The sequence below is a fragment of the Schistocerca cancellata genome, chromosome 2 (genome assembly GCF_023864275.1).
Source record: "Schistocerca cancellata isolate TAMUIC-IGC-003103 chromosome 2, iqSchCanc2.1, whole genome shotgun sequence".
In the NCBI taxonomy this organism is placed as follows: Eukaryota; Metazoa; Arthropoda; class Insecta; order Orthoptera; family Acrididae; genus Schistocerca; species Schistocerca cancellata.
The window spans coordinates 1104742271-1104759941 of NC_064627.1; the positions used below are offsets into that span (position 1 = coordinate 1104742271).

Below are 17671 nucleotides of genomic sequence, written 5' to 3' on the forward strand. Positions count from 1 at the left end.
TGAACGTTAAACTGCAATACTCCTTCTTTGCTTTAGAAGAAAGGAGACGTTATCTCGTGAAACCACGTTGGATAAATTTTGAGAACATGTGTTCGAAGAAGGCTGTGCGACAGTTCTGTCGCCGTCATCATATGTCACGTCGAGATAATAAAAATAAGGTGAAAGAGTTTATGGCGCCTTGAGAGGCTGTAGGTATTTCTCCCTCTCCCAATACGCGAGTGAAATAGGACAAAAAAAATGGCTAATACTGGCACCAAGTACCCTCCACCATGCACCTTACAGCGGTTTGCGTAATGTATGTGTAGATATAGATATTGCTACAGACCTTGAGCATGCACTTACGCGGAAACGTATTGCTAATCTTATAATAATGGACAGAAGCCATATGACGAAACAACCATGACATAGTCGCTTTCCTAGGAAACGACAGCTCAACAAAGCTGCAGAGGGTATATAAAGAAATACGCTGCGACCACATTCAGTACAGTTCAGCAGAGGGGAGGTCAGCATGGTCGCTTCCCCGTCTCGCCGCCTCCACGTATCGCCGCCTCCACGTATCGCCGCCTCCATGTATCGCCGCCTCCCCGTCTCGCCGCCTCCCCGTCTCGCCGCCTCCACGTATCGTCGCCTCCACGTATCGTCGCCTCCACGTATCGCCGCCTCCACGTATCGCCGACTCCATGTATCACCGCCTCCCCGTCTCGCCGCCTCCACGTATCGTCGCCTCCACGTATCGCCGCCTCCACGCATCGCCGCCTCCACGTATCGCCGCCTCCACGTATCGCCGCCTCCACGTATCGCCGCCTCCACGTATCACCGCCTCCCCGTCTCGCCGCCTCCCCGTCTCGCCGCCTCCACGTATCGCCGCCTCCCCGTATCGCCGCCTCCCCGTCTCGACGCCTCCACGTATCGTCGCCTCCACGTATCGCCGCCTCCCCGTATCGCCGCCTCCACATATCGCCGCCTCCCCGTATCGCCGCCTCCCCGTCTCGCCGCCTCCACGTATCGCCGCCTCCACGTATCGCCGCCTCCACGTATCACCGCCTCCCCGTCTCGCCGCCTCCCCGTCTCGCCGCCTCCACGTATCGCCGCCTCCCCGTATCGCCGCCTCCCCGTCTCGACGCCTCCACGTATCGTCGCCTCCACGTATCGCCGCCTCCCCGTATCGCCGCCTCCACATATCGCCGCCTCCCCGTATCGCCGCCTCCCCGTCTCGCCGCCTCCACGTATCGTCGCCTCCACGTATCGCCGCCTCCACGTATCGCCGCCTCCCCGTATCGCCGCCTCCCCGTCTCGACGCCTCCACGTATCGTCGCCTCCACGTAACGCCGCCTCCACGTATCGCCGCCTCCACGTATCGCCGCCTCCACGTATCGCCGCCTCCCCGTATCGCCGCCTCCCCGTCTCGACGCCTCCACGTATCGTCGCCTCCACGTATCGCCGCCTCCACGTATCGCCGCCTCCACGTATCGCCGCCTCCCCGTATCGCCGCCTCCCCGTCTCGACGCCTCCACGTATCGTCGCCTCCACGTATCGCCGCCTCCACGTATCGCCGCCTCCACGTATCGCCGCCTCCCCGTATCGCCGCCTCCCCGTCTCGACGCCTCCACGTATCGTCGCCTCCACGTATCGCCGCCTCCACGTATCGCCGCCTCCACGTATCGCCGCCTCCCCGTATCGCCGCCTCCCCGTCTCGACGCCTCCACGTATCGTCGCCTCCACGTATCGCCGCCTCCACGTATCGCCGCCTCCACGTATCGCCGCCTCCACGTATCGCCGCCTCCCCGTATCGCCGCCTCCCCGTCTCGACGCCTCCACGTATCGTCGCCTCCACGTATCGCCGCCTCCACGTATCGCCGCCTCCACGTATCGCCGCCTCCCCGTATCGCCACCTCCCCGTCTCGACGCCTCCACGTATCGTCGCCTCCACGTATCGCCGCCTCCCCGTATCGCCGCCTCCACATATCGCCGCCTCCCCGTATCGCCGCCTCCCCGTCTCGACGCCTCCACGTATCGTCGACTCCACGTATCGCCGCCTCCACGTATCGCCGCCTCCACGTATCGCCGCCTCCCCGTATCGCCGCCTCCCCGTATCGCCGCCTCCCCGTCTCGCCGCCTCCACGTATCGCCGCCTCCCCGTCTCGACGCCTCCACGTCTCGCCGCCTCCACGTCTCGCCGCCTCCACGTATCGCCGCCTCCACGTATCGCCGCCTCCCCGTATCGCCGCCTCCCCGTCTCGCCGCCTCCACGTATCGACGCCTCCACGTATCGTCGCCTCCACGTATCGCCGCCTCCCCGTATCGCCGCCTCCCCGTCTCGACGCCTCCACGTATCGTCGCCTCCACGTATAGCCGCCTCCACGTATCGCCGCCTCCACGTATCGCCGCCTCCACGTATCGCCGCCTCCCCGTATCGCCGCCTCCCCGTCTCGCCGCCTCCACGTATCGTCGCCTCCACGTATCGTCGCCTCCACGTATCGCCGCCTCCACGTATCGCCGCCTCCATGTATCACCGCCTCCCCGTCTCGCCGCCTCCACGTATCGTCGCCTCCACGTATCGCCGCCTCCACGCATCGCCGCCTCCACGTATCGCCGCCTCCACGTATCGCCGCCTCCACGTATCGCCGCCTCCACGTATCACCGCCTCCCCGTCTCGCCGCCTCCCCGTCTCGCCGCCTCCACGTATCGTCGCCTCCACGTATCGTCGCCTCCACGTATCGCCGCCTCCACGTATCGCCGCCTCCATGTATCACCGCCTCCCCGTCTCGCCGCCTCCCCGTCTCGCCGCCTCCACGTATCGTCGCCTCCACGTATCGCCGCCTCCACGTATCGCCGCCTCCATGTATCGCCGCCTCCCCGTCTCGCCGCCTCCCCGTCTCGCCGCCTCCACGTATCGTCGCCTCCACGTATCGTCGCCTCCACGTATCGCCGCCTCCACGTATCGCCGCCTCCATGTATCACCGCCTCCCCGTCTCGCCGCCTCCACGTATCGTCGCCTCCACGTATCGCCGCCTCCACGCATCGCCGCCTCCACGTATCGCCGCCTCCACGTATCGCCGCCTCCACGTATCGCCGCCTCCACGTATCACCGCCTCCCCGTCTCGCCGCCTCCCCGTCTCGCCGCCTCCACGTATCGCCGCCTCCCCGTATCGCCGCCTCCCCGTCTCGACGCCTCCACGTATCGTCGCCTCCACGTATCGCCGCCTCGCCGTATCGCCGCCTCCACATATCGCCGCCTCCCCGTATCGCCGCCTCCCCGTCTCGCCGCCTCCACGTATCGTCGCCTCCACGTATCGCCGCCTCCACGTATCGCCGCCTCCCCGTATCGCCGCCTCCCCGTCTCGACGCCTCCACGTATCGTCGCCTCCACGTAACGCCGCCTCCACGTATCGCCGCCTCCACGTATCGCCGCCTCCACGTATCGCCGCCTCCCCGTATCGCCGCCTCCCCGTCTCGACGCCTCCACGTATCGTCGCCTCCACGTATCGCCGCCTCCACGTATCGCCGCCTCCACGTATCGCCGCCTCCCCGTATCGCCGCCTCCCCGTCTCGACGCCTCCACGTATCGTCGCCTCCACGTATCGCCGCCTCCACGTATCGCCGCCTCCACGTATCGCCGCCTCCCCGTATCGCCGCCTCCCCGTCTCGACGCCTCCACGTATCGTCGCCTCCACGTATCGCCGCCTCCACGTATCGCCGCCTCCACGTATCGCCGCCTCCACGTATCGCCGCCTCCCCGTATCGCCGCCTCCCCGTCTCGACGCCTCCACGTATCGTCGCCTCCACGTATCGCCGCCTCCACGTATCGCCGCCTCCACGTATCGCCGCCTCCCCGTATCGCCGCCTCCCCGTCTCGACGCCTCCACGTATCATCGCCTCCACGTATCGCCGCCTCCCCGTATCGCCGCCTCCACATATCGCCGCCTCCCCGTATCGCCGCCTCCCCGTCTCGACGCCTCCACGTATCGTCGACTCCACGTATCGCCGCCTCCACGTATCGCCGCCTCCACGTATCGCCGCCTCCCCGTATCGCCGCCTCCCCGTATCGCCGCCTCCCCGTCTCGCCGCCTCCACGTATCGCCGCCTCCCCGTCTCGACGCCTCCACGTCTCGCCGCCTCCACGTCTCGCCGCCTCCACGTATCGCCGCCTCCACGTATCGCCGCCTCCCCGTATCGCCGCCTCCCCGTCTCGCCGCCTCCACGTATCGACGCCTCCACGTATCGTCGCCTCCACGTATCGCCGCCTCCCCGTATCGCCGCCTCCCCGTCTCGACGCCTCCACGTATCGTCGCCTCCACGTATCGCCGCCTCCACGTATCGCCGCCTCCACGTATCGCCGCCTCCACGTATCGCCGCCTCCCCGTATCGCCGCCTCCCCGTCTCGACGCCTCCACGTATCGTCGCCTCCACGTATCGCCGCCTCCACGTATCGCCGCCTCCACGTATCGCCGCCTCCCCGTATCGCCGCCTCCCCGTCTCGACGCCTCCACGTATCGTCGCCTCCACGTATCGCCGCCTCCACGTATCGCCGCCTCCACGTATCGCCGCCTCCCCGTATCGCCGCCTCCCCGTCTCGACGCCTCCACGTATCGTCGCCTCCACGTATCGCCGCCTCCCCGTATCGCCGCCTCCACATATCGCCGCCTCCCCGTATCGCCGCCTCCCCGTCTCGACGCCTCCACGTATCGTCGCCTCCACGTATCGCCGCCTCCACGTATCGCCGCCTCCACGTATCGCCGCCTCCCCGTATCGCCGCCTCCCCGTCTCGCCGCCTCCACGTATCGCCGCCTCCACGTATCGCCGCCTCCCCGTCTCGACGCCTCCACGTCTCGCCGCCTCCACGTATCGCCGCCTCCACGTATCGCCGCCTCCCCGTATCGCCGCCTCCCCGTCTCGCCGCCTCCACGTCTCGACGCCTCCACGTATCGTCGCCTCCACGTATCGCCGCCTCCCCGTATCGCCGCCTCCCCGTCTCGACGCCTCCCCGTCTCGACGCCTCCACGTATCGTCGCCTCCACGTATCGCCGCCTCCACGTATCGCCGCCTCCCCGTATCGCCGCCTCCCCGTATCGCCGCCTCCCCGTCTCGCCGCCTCCACGTATCGCCGCCTCCACGTATCGCCGCCTCCCCGTATCGCCGCCTCCCCGTCTCGCCGCCTCCACGTATCGACGCCTCCCCGTATCGCCGCCTCCACGTATCGCCGCCTCCCCGTATCGCCGCCTCCCCGTCTCGACGCCTCCCCGTCTCGACGCCTCCACGTATCGTCGCCTCCACGTATCGCCGCCTCCACGTATCGCCGCCTCCCCGTATCGCCGCCTCCCCGTATCGCCGCCTCCCCGTCTCGACGCCTCCACGTATCGTCGCCTCCACGTATCGCCGCCTCCCCGTATCGCCGCCTCCACGTATCGCCGCCTCCCCGTATCGCCGCCTCCCCGTCTCGCCGCCTCCACGTATCGACGCCTCCACGTATCGCCGCCTCCACGTATCGTCGCCTCCACGTATCGCCGCCTCCCCGTCTCGCCGCCTCCACGTATCGCCGCCTCCACCTATAGCCGCCTCCACGAATCGTCGCTTCCCCGTCTCGTCGCTTCTCCGTCTCGTCGCATCAACTCCCCTGCAGTGCACCGAGCTACAGGGTCCTCAGTTCCGATCAAGGTTTTCGGGAGGTTTCCCTTGGTTGTAAGGCGAATGCCGGAACTGTTTACCTCCTCCCATCGATACAGAGATGTAATTCATGTAAATAATAAATTGAGAAATAAATGCTATAAGCGGACTTTGCCTTGTCTTTAATGAATTTTTATGTAAAGGAACTGAATAATAAATGACAGTGTATAGCTGACTGTTGCTCTGAAGCAGAAAGTTTAAACTGTTCACATTGGTATGTGACTAGTGAAATCTATGAACCTAATGCTTTTCAATGGGGTAGGGGAAAAGATAGAAATATAACACAGAAACGAAGAGAGAACAAACATTTGCTCACAGAGCACAGAAAAATGTAGTCCTATGTGTTTTCTTTTACATGTAAATGAAAGAGAAATGATGTTTAACTTAGATGCATGCAAACTTTCAGTGTTACTACGTAAAATATACAACGCTAGTTGTTTCTCTATCGTTTCACTCCGAAGTATTCCACGTACACGTCAGTTATTAGGTGGACACATCACTGTACACATTTTCAGTTATTCAGCTGTTCAGCATTCGTTAGTCGCAAGTAACATCTCTGGATTAAGGAATCTGTGGCAGGCTGGCTAATAGCGTTCACGATTTATTGCACCTAAAAGATATATGCGTTGCTTTTAGCGTCCACTGTGGTTCTTTTTATTTACCAAAAGGCTTAAAAACTTATCGGCTAAGCACAACAATCTATGCTGGAACGGTAAGTAGAAAATACCACCAAGATATAACATCGCGGTTAACTGATTAATCATAGTGATCTGGTAAACTACGTTCGATCCATGTCAATATGCTGTTGATGAAAGTCTGTGCAGCTTATATTCAAATGTAGCTTATTTTTTAACGGTAGCAGTAAGCGGAGTCCAAAAATATTGTTAAATGTTGGTCGTTTTAGCTTTTCTTTAACTTTGCTGAAGATCACGAGATATAATGAGGTACAGGAAGATGTGAAGGATGTTTATTGAGCAGATACTGTGTACAGTGCGAAGAAGGATATTTACTGAGCATATATTATATGTACTGTGAAGATGGCAAACGTATGTTGTACTGTAGTTGTAAACTGTTATTGTAGTAGTCCATGTTTCGATTAAATAAGTTATCAACATTTCAGTCTGCTATTATGAAGCATTCGGAAAGTTGTCTCGCAGTAATAGGGTATAACATAGTTTTTCATTCAGCCCTCATTAACGAAATTGTGCTTATATTCGCATAGTTAGTAAGCTTTCCCACTATAGTAGGTCTGATATTAAGTTGAATCGCAGTACAACTCTGAAAGAGAAAATTACCTAAATTTAAGGGATGGTTATGGACAGAACACATGTAACAGAAATTGATATGAAACACTGGAATTGTTCTCAAACGCACAAGCCGATGCTATGATAAGACTGGTGTAACATAGTGACGGATATTTTCATTAAAAAAGTCAATACATTACGTTGAATTTTGTACAGATCGCTTGCTTATCTTTAGGATTTGCGAAAGCAAATTATCGAGTGTCTACTGTTTTATGTACTTAAGCATATGAGCTAGTCCATGACAGTCCTGGCTGTCAAAACTTTCGTGCCTGCTGACAAGATTTTTCAATACTGTAAGTACCAAAGAATTTGAGGCGAACCCACTGCACGTTACAGATTCGTAATCTAGAGGAAGTATTTTTAAGATTCTGATAATGCGTAAACGAATGAGTGCAAATATTTTGTCGTTATCATCAAATATAGCTTAATTTGCAAGGACCTTGGAACATCCGCATTTGTTAATTGAGCTTTTGATTTGTTGCATCATGTTCATTGGGTCAGGAATCTCAAATATTTTGTATTCGTAAAAATAACGTGAAGCTATGTTCAGGAGTTAACTTATGAAATCCGTCAACTGTATTTGGAATACTTTATTTTATTATCGAATTAACATTTCGTGTCACAGCTTCATAGTTGACAAAGGATCATCATTGCGGCATCAACCTTTAATATTGTAGTTCAAAAAATGGCTCTGAGCACTATGGGACTTAACTTCCAAGGTCAACAGTCCCCTAGAACTACTTAAACCTAACTAACCTAAGGACATCACACACATCCATGCCCGAGGCAGGATTCGAACCTGCGACCGTAGCGGCCGCGCGGTTCCAGACTGTAGCGCCTTTAACCGCTTGGCCACCACGGCCGGCAATATTGTAGTGATTAAGCCGTTCCACTGAACTATGCGAATCAGTATCGCATGTATTACAATATTATTTTCCACATAGAGAGATTCAGTGACAGTGATACTCTGCAAGCAATGGTATAGTACATGGTGGAGATCACCTTAAACATATTTTCGCCCGCAGATAGAGCGGGAGAAAAATTACTGTAAACCTCCAAATGTACTCTGTTCTTCCACTTTTTTCTCATGATCCCTGAGCGATGCATATGCAGCAGAAGACAGTAGAGTTTCTTCCTAAGAATTCTCGAAAACTGGTTCTCTAGACATATTCAGTGGAGTTTCAAAACAACAATGTCTCCTCGGCGCCAACAATCACGATTCAGTTTCAGAAAATAGGTCCCATCTCCGTGTGACCTACAACGCCCAGTTACGATAGAGCTTTTAATTTCTTCGATTTTCTCAGTTAGACAAGCTTTATGAGGGCTTCACGCACTGATGTACGACTGTAGAATAACTTGCATTAAGGGGACACGCCCCTGAACTGGCTGAATTTTTAGCGTTATCTTCACCCTCATAATGCAACTGATCTATAAATGAGAGATAGCTGAAAATTCTGAAGCACAATTAGGTCATTAGTCAAAGCATTTCCCAAAAAATCATTGAGATATTTATTATATCTTGGTACTGACAACAATATTTACAATAGTATAAAACACAGAACACTATTTCACTGCGGTACCATTTTCTTTGGAACCACTGACTGCACAGCTTGGAAAAAGAGTCGGAGTAAAGACAACATTCACATAAATGTTTTATGCCTCCAATTTCCTTCCCTGATGCTGATCTGTGAAAAAGACAAGTAATTTATTTTACTACAACAAAGATATTTAAAAATGTACCTCAAATATCACCAACATCATCATCATGTTATAAATTTTTCAGGAAATAGCAGGCAAGGGAGGTAGAGTTGGTCATTCTAAATATCTGTACCAATTTTTGTGAGTTTAACTTAAGTCATTTAGGAGAAAAGTGTACCTGAATGCTGAAAATTCAAGTTTTCGGTAAATCGCAAAAGAAGATTTACAGATTTCTTAACTTACCACTATGCTCGTTTAGAACATTCCATCTGTATACTCCAGTTGTCCTCCTGTTTCCTTATCCTCCATACTCTTTCTCTTCATTCTTTTCTTTATCCTTGACTCCTTGGTAGCAGCTTCTGCAGCTGTCTCTACTTCGATTACCGGCCGCTTACCAATAGCAATTAGAGCTGATGTCATATTCCTTTCCGTCTGGATGTTCAATTTCTTCGTAACATTGATCCTTGAAATTGAACCATCATTGAATGTTGTTATTGCATCCACGACACCAATCTTCAGCACTGTCAGCCCAACTAATACAGTTTTGGATATTCTCTCCCATATATAGCTGTTGAAGCTTTCATCTGCATTCTGAGAGAGACCATGCATACATTTCGTAAGTAGATTTTTATTTGCCAGATCCCTATATTAGACCTAATTGCCTCCATTACAGCAAGTGGTAAGGGCTGCTTGTGGGTAGCATTGCTCAACCAGTAATTACACCACGAATCTTCCCCTTTTGGACACATACTATACTGTGGGGTTTCATCTGTTGACACTCTGTGAAACCATGTTGCGCCGGCCGCGGTGGCCTAGCGGTTCTAGGCGCTCAGTCCGGAACCGCGCGACTGCTACGGTCGCAGGTTCGAATCCTGCCTCGGGCATGGATGTGTGTGATGTCGTTAGGTTAGTTAGGTTTAAGTAGTTCTAAGTTCTAGGGGACTGATGACCACAGATGTTGAGTCCCTTAGTGCTCAGAGCCATTTGAACAAACTATGTTGCCCAGACAACTCGTCTCATGTTCTCCAAATCTCCTACATTTCTCCTTATTGCTAGTAAATAATATTGAGTCAAAGAATCAGTTTCACTTTTGTAAGACGACCTGGACCACCTATGTGTTTTTCGTCTGACAGTTTTTTTCCATTGAAGTCTTTCCATAATTTTCCTAGCCGAGCTCCCATTGTTTTTGTACATGCCCAACACATTCAAGCTTTTCTATCAGTGTGTCCCCATATGGTCTGTCATTAACAACAGTAATGTGTCCATCTCCAAGGTAGCCTACATACCTCACACCACGACTGACCTCTGATCTTCTAAAATTGTTTAGAACTCCTTTCATTTCCATGTTTCCACTTGGGCCGTTAAATTCTTTTACACAGATATAGGTGCCAATAAATTTACTTGAACAACCCTGACAGTGGTTTGTTAGACATTCATAATATAGTATCTTACCAGTTTCAATAAAAGTAGCAGTTACAACCCCATTCGGAGAAGTATGACTTCTCTTCTGCCAAGATCCATCAAATGCTGCCACGATGTCTGTATTCTCAGACAAGATTCCTGCTTCTTCTGCTGCTCTTTTCATTGAATGTTCAGTTACACCACACAAAGCATTATGTATTAATTTATTGTATCTGTCTAATCACAGTGGAGGTAGAGACAAATCCATCACTGCACAAAAAGTCTGGGCAGCTCTCCTTCCCCTTCCAATACATCGCATTGCATAAGCAAGCTGAACATTTACACTGTAATGTCGACTATCAGTTACTGGCGGTGTCATAGTATCACTGTGCATCTTCACGCAAGTTACAGGCACTCACTAACCGACTTTAAAGATCCTTCCTTGCTGAAATGTACTCAGAAACGTCAATACTATCTTCACAATTGCAGTACTTACATTTCACAGCACTCTTCAGAAGTGTTGACACCATATTTAGGTTCACAATAACATTTCCGTCGTTATTGCTGATCACAATACTACTAGGCTTGTTCTCATTACGTTCAGAAAGTGGAAGTTTACCTCTAGAAGCACTGCCTGTAGACGCAGTTTCCACAGGCGACTTTTGAAGCAACTGTTGTGTATTATTCGGTTGTGATTGGAACTGGGTGCCGCGAAGCTTTCATTTGGGGCTAAATTTCTTTACTCTCGGCGTTTGTAGCACAGGAAACACACACACAGAAACAAAACAACACACAATAACTACAAAAACACACGGTTGTGAATTTCCGAAATCATATATTCTCAGTCTTCTAGACATGGCTGTGCTTTGGTTCCGGGAGTCCAGTGCCTTCTAGTATACACGTGTGTTAACGATCCGTAACTAACGACGGAAAAATCGGAAGAACAAAATAATGCATTACGTATTCTGACGCACTTTAAACTGACAGATGGGCGTAGCCCTGTGCAACATTACGTTCAATCTCAATTTTAGAACGAAAATGATAATGTCCATAAACTATACATTTTTGAAATCAGCATGAAATATTCTTTTCTACAGACCAAGAAGTTTTTGTTATTTTCTCGAGCATGTCCCTTAAACGCTTTTGTGTGTCTTTCTGACCATGTGAACAGCACTCCTGCGACAAATGCAAGTCTGCCGTTTTCCCTTTCTGCTACTTATTTCACCAGTTCGTTGATACAGTCATTAAGACAGTGGTATTGCGTTTGGGAGACGGCTACCTCTGGTCATCAAGATTAACATTTTCCTTGTTTTTCCTTAGGTCGCTTGAAATAAACGCCAGGCTCATTCGTCCAAGAAAGACATGGCCCATTTTCTTCCCCCGAAACAGGTTTTTGTTCCGTCTGTAATGACCACGTCGCTGACGGGACATTCAATCCCGGTCTCCCTTCGTTACTTTTTTTACACAATGGGTTGTGGTTATGGTGGTGGTGGTGGTGGTTAGTGTTTAACGTCCCGTCGACAACGAGGTCATTAGAGACGGAGCGCAAGCTCGGGTCCGGGAAGGATTGGGAAGGAAATCGGCCGTGCCCTTTCAGAGGAACCATCCCGGCATTTGCCTGAAACGATTTAGGGAAATCACGGAGAACCTAAATCAGGATGGCCGGAGACGGGATTGAACCGTCGTCCTCCCGAATGCGAGTCCAGTGTGCTAACCACTGCGCCACCTCGCTCGGTGCTTGTGGTTAATTTGAGTAAGTGTGGGTGTAGATGTTTTGAAAACATTTCATCTATCTCCCGCGAGCCAGTTTACGGTGTGAGGCGGAGGGTACTTGGGTTATCCCTGTCTGATCAGCTTTTCGTGTTCTATTCGTGAACAGCACACAGGAAGGATGGCCGGCCGGTGTGGCCGAGCGGTTCTAGGCGCTACAGTCTGGAACTGCGCGACTGCTACGGTCGCAGGTTCGAATCCTGCCTCGGGAATGGATGTGTGTGGTGTCCTTACGTTAGTTAAGTTTAAGTAGTTCTAAGTTCTATGGGACTGATGACCTCAGATGTTAAGTCCCATTGTGCTTAGAGACATTTGAACCAGGAAGGATGAGTGTCGGTAAATCTCCGCGTGTCTCTTCGATTTTTTCGCTACGCTTATTTCCCGAGGCGTATGTGGAAGGAAGCAATACGTAGCCAGACTCTTCCGGGAACGTACTCTCCCGAATTTTAATAGTCAGCCTCTCAATGACGAACAATGCCTCTCTTGTACCGTCTGCAACTGAAGTTTGTTAAGCAACGCCGTAAAATTCTAGGGTCGACTAAACGACCCCGTGACGAATTCGCAGCTCTTCTTTAGACCTTGTCTGTCTCTTCTATGACCCCAGCCTAGTAAAGGTCTAGTCACGTGGTCGTCGAAAGCACCTCTAATCAAGTATTCGTGCAGCCCGCTGTTCTCAGCTGTATTTTATGGCAATATGCTTCTAGTAACTAACAGCACCATCCAGAAACGTCAACTAATGTTAAGGTCTTCTTAAGACTGTATTTTTCTCGCTCAGTAACAAACAAAAAACATGCAGAAACAATAAAATTTTAAGATGTGCTTAATTTAATTGACGTTCGTGAATTCGGCCGTGAGCTAAGTAAAGTCTGCCACTTACGTCTGGAGCAAAGTGTTATTTAACGAGGCCACTGCAGAGTTAAAAGAAGTGAGAGGGGAAAGATTTTATTGTTATTCTTCCAAAGCTGACAACTCACGAACGTGCACAAGTAGCAACGATCAGCTGCTGTGGTATACACTGGAGGGTCGAAGACACTGGTACACCTGCCTAACATCGTGTAGGACCCCCGCGAACACGAAGAAGTGCCGCAACACGAAGTGACATGGACTCGACTAATATTTGAGGTGGTGCTGGAGGCTATGGACACCATGAATCCTGCAGGGCTGTCCATAAATCCTTAAGAGTACGTGGTAGTGGAGATCTCTTCTGAACAGCACTTTGCAAGACATCCCAGATATGCTCAATAATGTTCATGTCTGGGGAGTCTGGTGGCCAGCGGAAGTCTTTAAATTCAGAAGAGTGTTACTCGTACCACTCTGTAGCATTTCTGCACGTGTGGGGTGTCGCTTTATCCTGATGGAATTGCCCAAGTCTGTAGGAATGCATGATGGACATGAATGGATGCAGGTGCCCATACAGGATGCTTACGTACGTGTCACCTGTCAGAGATGTATCTAGACGTATCAGTGCTCCCATATCATTCCAACTGCACACGCCCCATACCATTATGGAGCCTCCACCAACTTCAATAGTCCCCTGATGATATGCAGGTCCATGGATTCATGAGGTCGGCTCTAGAGTGCTGCAACGCTCCATGTTTGACCGGTCACGGCCCGCCTGTTGACGGGGGGACCGAGCCGCTCGTGTCCGGCCCCATACGACTCGGCTCGGTCACGTACTCGCCCCATGTCTGATGTCCGCATTCCGGACACGCGGATAACCGAGCATGACCGGTCACCGCTGACGTCTCACCTCGCCTCGCCCCGGCTCGCTGCTCTGTACTTTACTGTACAAATCCAACGCCTCTCTCTCTCTCTCTCTCTCTCTTACACACACACACACACACACACACACACAATGTATTTATCCCTGTCTCTCTCTCTTTTAATACAAAAGTAACGTTGTTCGTAACACAGCTAAATTCATAGAACACTTTCTTTTATAATATTTACTCCCGTCTTCCTAACGTTCGGGAATTTTGTTGTAAATAAAACATTGATCACAAGAGACCAATCTGTGTTAATGTAATGTGTTGTAAGCGTCAAATAGTGCAGCTGATTATGCGAATCAGTCCACACATCGACAGTCGCAGCACATGTTTTATTAATAACTTCCGCAATAACAGAAGGCATTATGCTGTTTCGTATGGCATCAGCTTGTTCTTTCACATGTCTGCTTGTAGTAGAGGGATGTGGCATGACATCTGCCGCGTTAACTTCTCCATAATGCGCACCTAGATGTATTAATTCTTGGCCTAGTTCTCTCAAACCCTCACCGCAAACAGCATTAAAAGGTCTCATATCTTTAGCACACATTGCAACACACTTTGCTGTAATACTACTTTTTATTACTGCCTGTATTCCTGAAGGAGCTGTATCTTTGTGAGGTTTCTTGCAACTGTGTTTCTTTAAATGAGTGGTTCCCGATTTGAAACACAATAATGTGGAGCAGTTTATGCACGATACGTACCCAGCAGACGCACTGTTTTCGTCTGCTCCCTGCTTGGCTTTTTAGACCTTCCCGTTTCTTCAATGTGTAAACATTGGTTTCAATCTTACGTCTTACTGCACTGGCTTCCTCGCACTGCATGATTACAGAGAGAGAGACACACCACAAATGAGAAGCCCGTACTGGCATACGGATAATGACACGTGTAATGTGTTTGAAGTTACGTGCTACGTATTCGGTCACGGGTTCTATGCTCGGTCACTAGAACTAGTGCGGGCAGCCTATCCAGTTAGGGTGTGCTCGCCCCATCTCGTATTTTGTGCTCGCTTACTCGATCATGCAGGACTCTTAGTCGGCTCCATACCCGTCCACGTCCTTCCGCTCGATACAATTTTAAACGAGACTCTCCACCCAGGCAACAAGTTTCCAGTCATCAACAGTCCAATGTCGGTATTGACGGGCCCAGGCGAGGCGTAAAGCTTTGTGTCGTACAGTCATGACTATGTGATCAAAAGTATCCGGACACTTGGCTGAAAATGATTTACAAGTTCATCGCGCCCTCCGTCGATAATGCTGGAATTCAATATCGTGCTGGCCCACCCTTATCGTTGACAGATTCCACTCTCGCTGGAATACGTTCAGTCAGGTGCTGGAAGGTTTCTTGGGGAATGGCAGCCCATTCTTCACGGAGTGTTGCACTGAGGAGAGGTATCGATGCCGGTCGGTAAGGCCTGGCGTTCCAAAACATCCCATATCTGTTCTATGGGATTCAGGTCAGGACTCTGTGCAGGCCAGTCCGTTACAGGGATGTTACTGTCGTGTAATCACTCCGCCACAGGCCGTGCATTATGAACAGGTGCTCGATCGTGTTGAAAGATGCAATCGCCATCCCTGAATTGCTCCTCAACAGTGGAAAGCAAGAAGGTGCTTAAAACATCAATTCAGGCCTGTGATGGCGCCACTCAAAATAACAAGGGGTGCGAGACCCCTCCTTGGAAAACACGGCCACACCATAACACCACCGCCACCGAATTTTACTGTTAGCACTACACACGCTTGCAGATGACGTTCACTGGGCATTCGCCATACCCACATCCTGCCATCGTATCGCCACATTGTGTACCGTGATTCGTCACTCCACACAGCGTTATTCCACTGTTTAATCGTCCAATGTTTACGCGTTTTCACCAAGCAAGGCGTCGTTTGACCTTTACCGGCGTGATGTGTGGCTAATGAACAGCCGCTCGACCGTGAAATCCAAGTTTCCTCACCTCCCGCCTAATTGTCATAGTACTTGCAGTGGATACTGATGCAATTTGGAACTCACGTGTGATGATCTGGATAGATGTTAGCCTATTACACATTACGACCCTTTCAACTGTCGGCGGTCTCTGTCAAGCAACAGACGAAGTCGACCTGTACGCTTTTGTGCTGTACGTGTCCCTTCACGTTTTCACTTCACTGTCACATCGGAAACAGTGGATCCAGGGATGTTTATGAGTGAGGAAATCTCGCGTACAGACGTATAACACAAGGTACACTCAATCACCTGACCACATTCGAAGTCCGTGAGTTCCGCGGAGCGCCCCATTCTGCTATCTAAAGAAATCCAATGATACTGAGGTCGCTGACATGGAGCACTTGGCGATAGGTGGCAGCACAATGCACCTAATATGAAAAACGTATGTTTTTGGGAGAGTCCGGATACTTTTGATCACATAGTGTTGTAAGTAGGCTGTTTATGTTTTCTTTATGTAAGTAGGCTGTTTATGTTTTCTTATTGGCAACGTTACGTAGCGCTCTATATGAAAATCACTGACTGTGCTGTGTGCAGTCTGTGGCGAGTTTGCATTGTTGTCTGCCATTGTAGTGTTGGGCAGCGGCAGCTGGATGTCAGCAGCGCGTAGCGTTGCGCAGTTGGAGGTGAGCCGCCAGCAGTGGTGGATGTGGGGAGAGAGATGGCGGAGTTTTGAAATTTGTCACGACCTGCTATATATATTATGACTATTAAGGTAAATACATTGTTTGTTCTCTATTAATATCTTTCATTTGCTAACTATCCCTATCAGTAGATAGTGCCTTCCGTAGTTTGAATCTTTTATTTAGCTGGCAGTAGTGGCGCTCGCTTTATTGCAGTAGTTCGAGTAACGAAGATTTTTGTGAGGTAAGTGATATCTGAAAGATATAGTTTAATGTTACTCAGGGCCATTTTTTGCAGGGATCTTTGATAGATTGCGTTGCGCTAAAAATATTGTGTGTCAGTTTAAGCACAGTCTTGTATAAATTGTTCTAAGGGGACGTTACAGTGTAAGGGTACACGAGTGGGACTTTGGCTCCAAAAGCCCATATCGGTGATGTTATTTTGAATGGTTTGCACGCTGACACTTCTTGATCAAATGGTTCAAATGGCTCTGAGCACTATGGGACTCAACTGCTGTGGTCATAAGTCCCTTAGAACTTAGAACTACTTAAACCTAACTAACCTATGGACATCACACACATCCATGCCCGAGGCAGGATTCGAACCTGCGACCGTAGCGATCGTGCGGTTCCAGACTGTAGCGCCTTTAACCGCTCGGCCACTCTGGCTGGCGACACTTCTTGATCGCCCAGTACTGAAATCTGCAGCAATTTGCAGAAGTGTTGCAGTTCTGTCACGTTGAACGTTTCTGTTCAATCGTTGGCTCTGAGCACTATGGGACTCAACTGCTGAGGTCATTAGTCCCCTAGAACTTAGAACTAGTTAAACCTACCTAACCTAAGGACATCACACACATCCATGCCCGAGGCAGGATTCGAACCTGCGATGTTCAATCGTTGTTGGTACCATTTTTGCAGGATCTTTTTCCGGCCGCAGCGATGTCGGAGAGTTGCTGTTTTACCGGATTTCTTATATTCACGGTATACTCGTGAAATGGTCGTACGGGAAAATCCCCGCTTGATAGCTACATCGGAGATGCTGTGTCCCATCGCTTGTGCGCCGACTATAAAACCACGTTCAGACTCACTTTAATCTTTATAACCTACCATTGTAGCAGCAGTAAATGATCTAACAACTGCACAAGACGTTTGTTGTCTTATATAGGCGTTGCCTTCCACAGCGCCGTATTCTGCTTGTTTACATATCTCTGTATTTGAATACGCATGCCTATACCAATTTCCTTAACCCTTCAGTATAAATATCAAACGGAAGTAACATGGATTAGTGAATGCGTATTGTAGAGACGGTTATCTTCAAATGTTTTACATATTTGCAGCAGGTATATTAAATCATATTAAGGTTGTTGTACGAAAAAGTAATGAGTAAAAGTAAAATGACATTCAAAACATTTAGGACACATTTTTGATCGTGTTTCGTAATGCAGTTAGTGTTAGTAGCTAATACAAA

At 50.8% G+C, this 17671-nt stretch overlaps 1 protein-coding gene across 1 annotated transcript in view; it reads left to right on the forward strand.

Annotated features, from left to right (window-relative positions):
* The first annotated feature begins 508 nt into the window (after window positions 1-508).
* Window positions 509-17671, forward strand: part of LOC126161256 (proline-rich protein 36-like) — a 48517-nt gene continuing 31354 nt past the window's right edge. The window contains exon 1 of the mRNA XM_049916996.1: window positions 509-5655. Within this exon, the coding sequence (XP_049772953.1) occupies window positions 509-5655 (5147 nt within the window). The remainder of the gene's footprint in view (window positions 5656-17671) is intronic.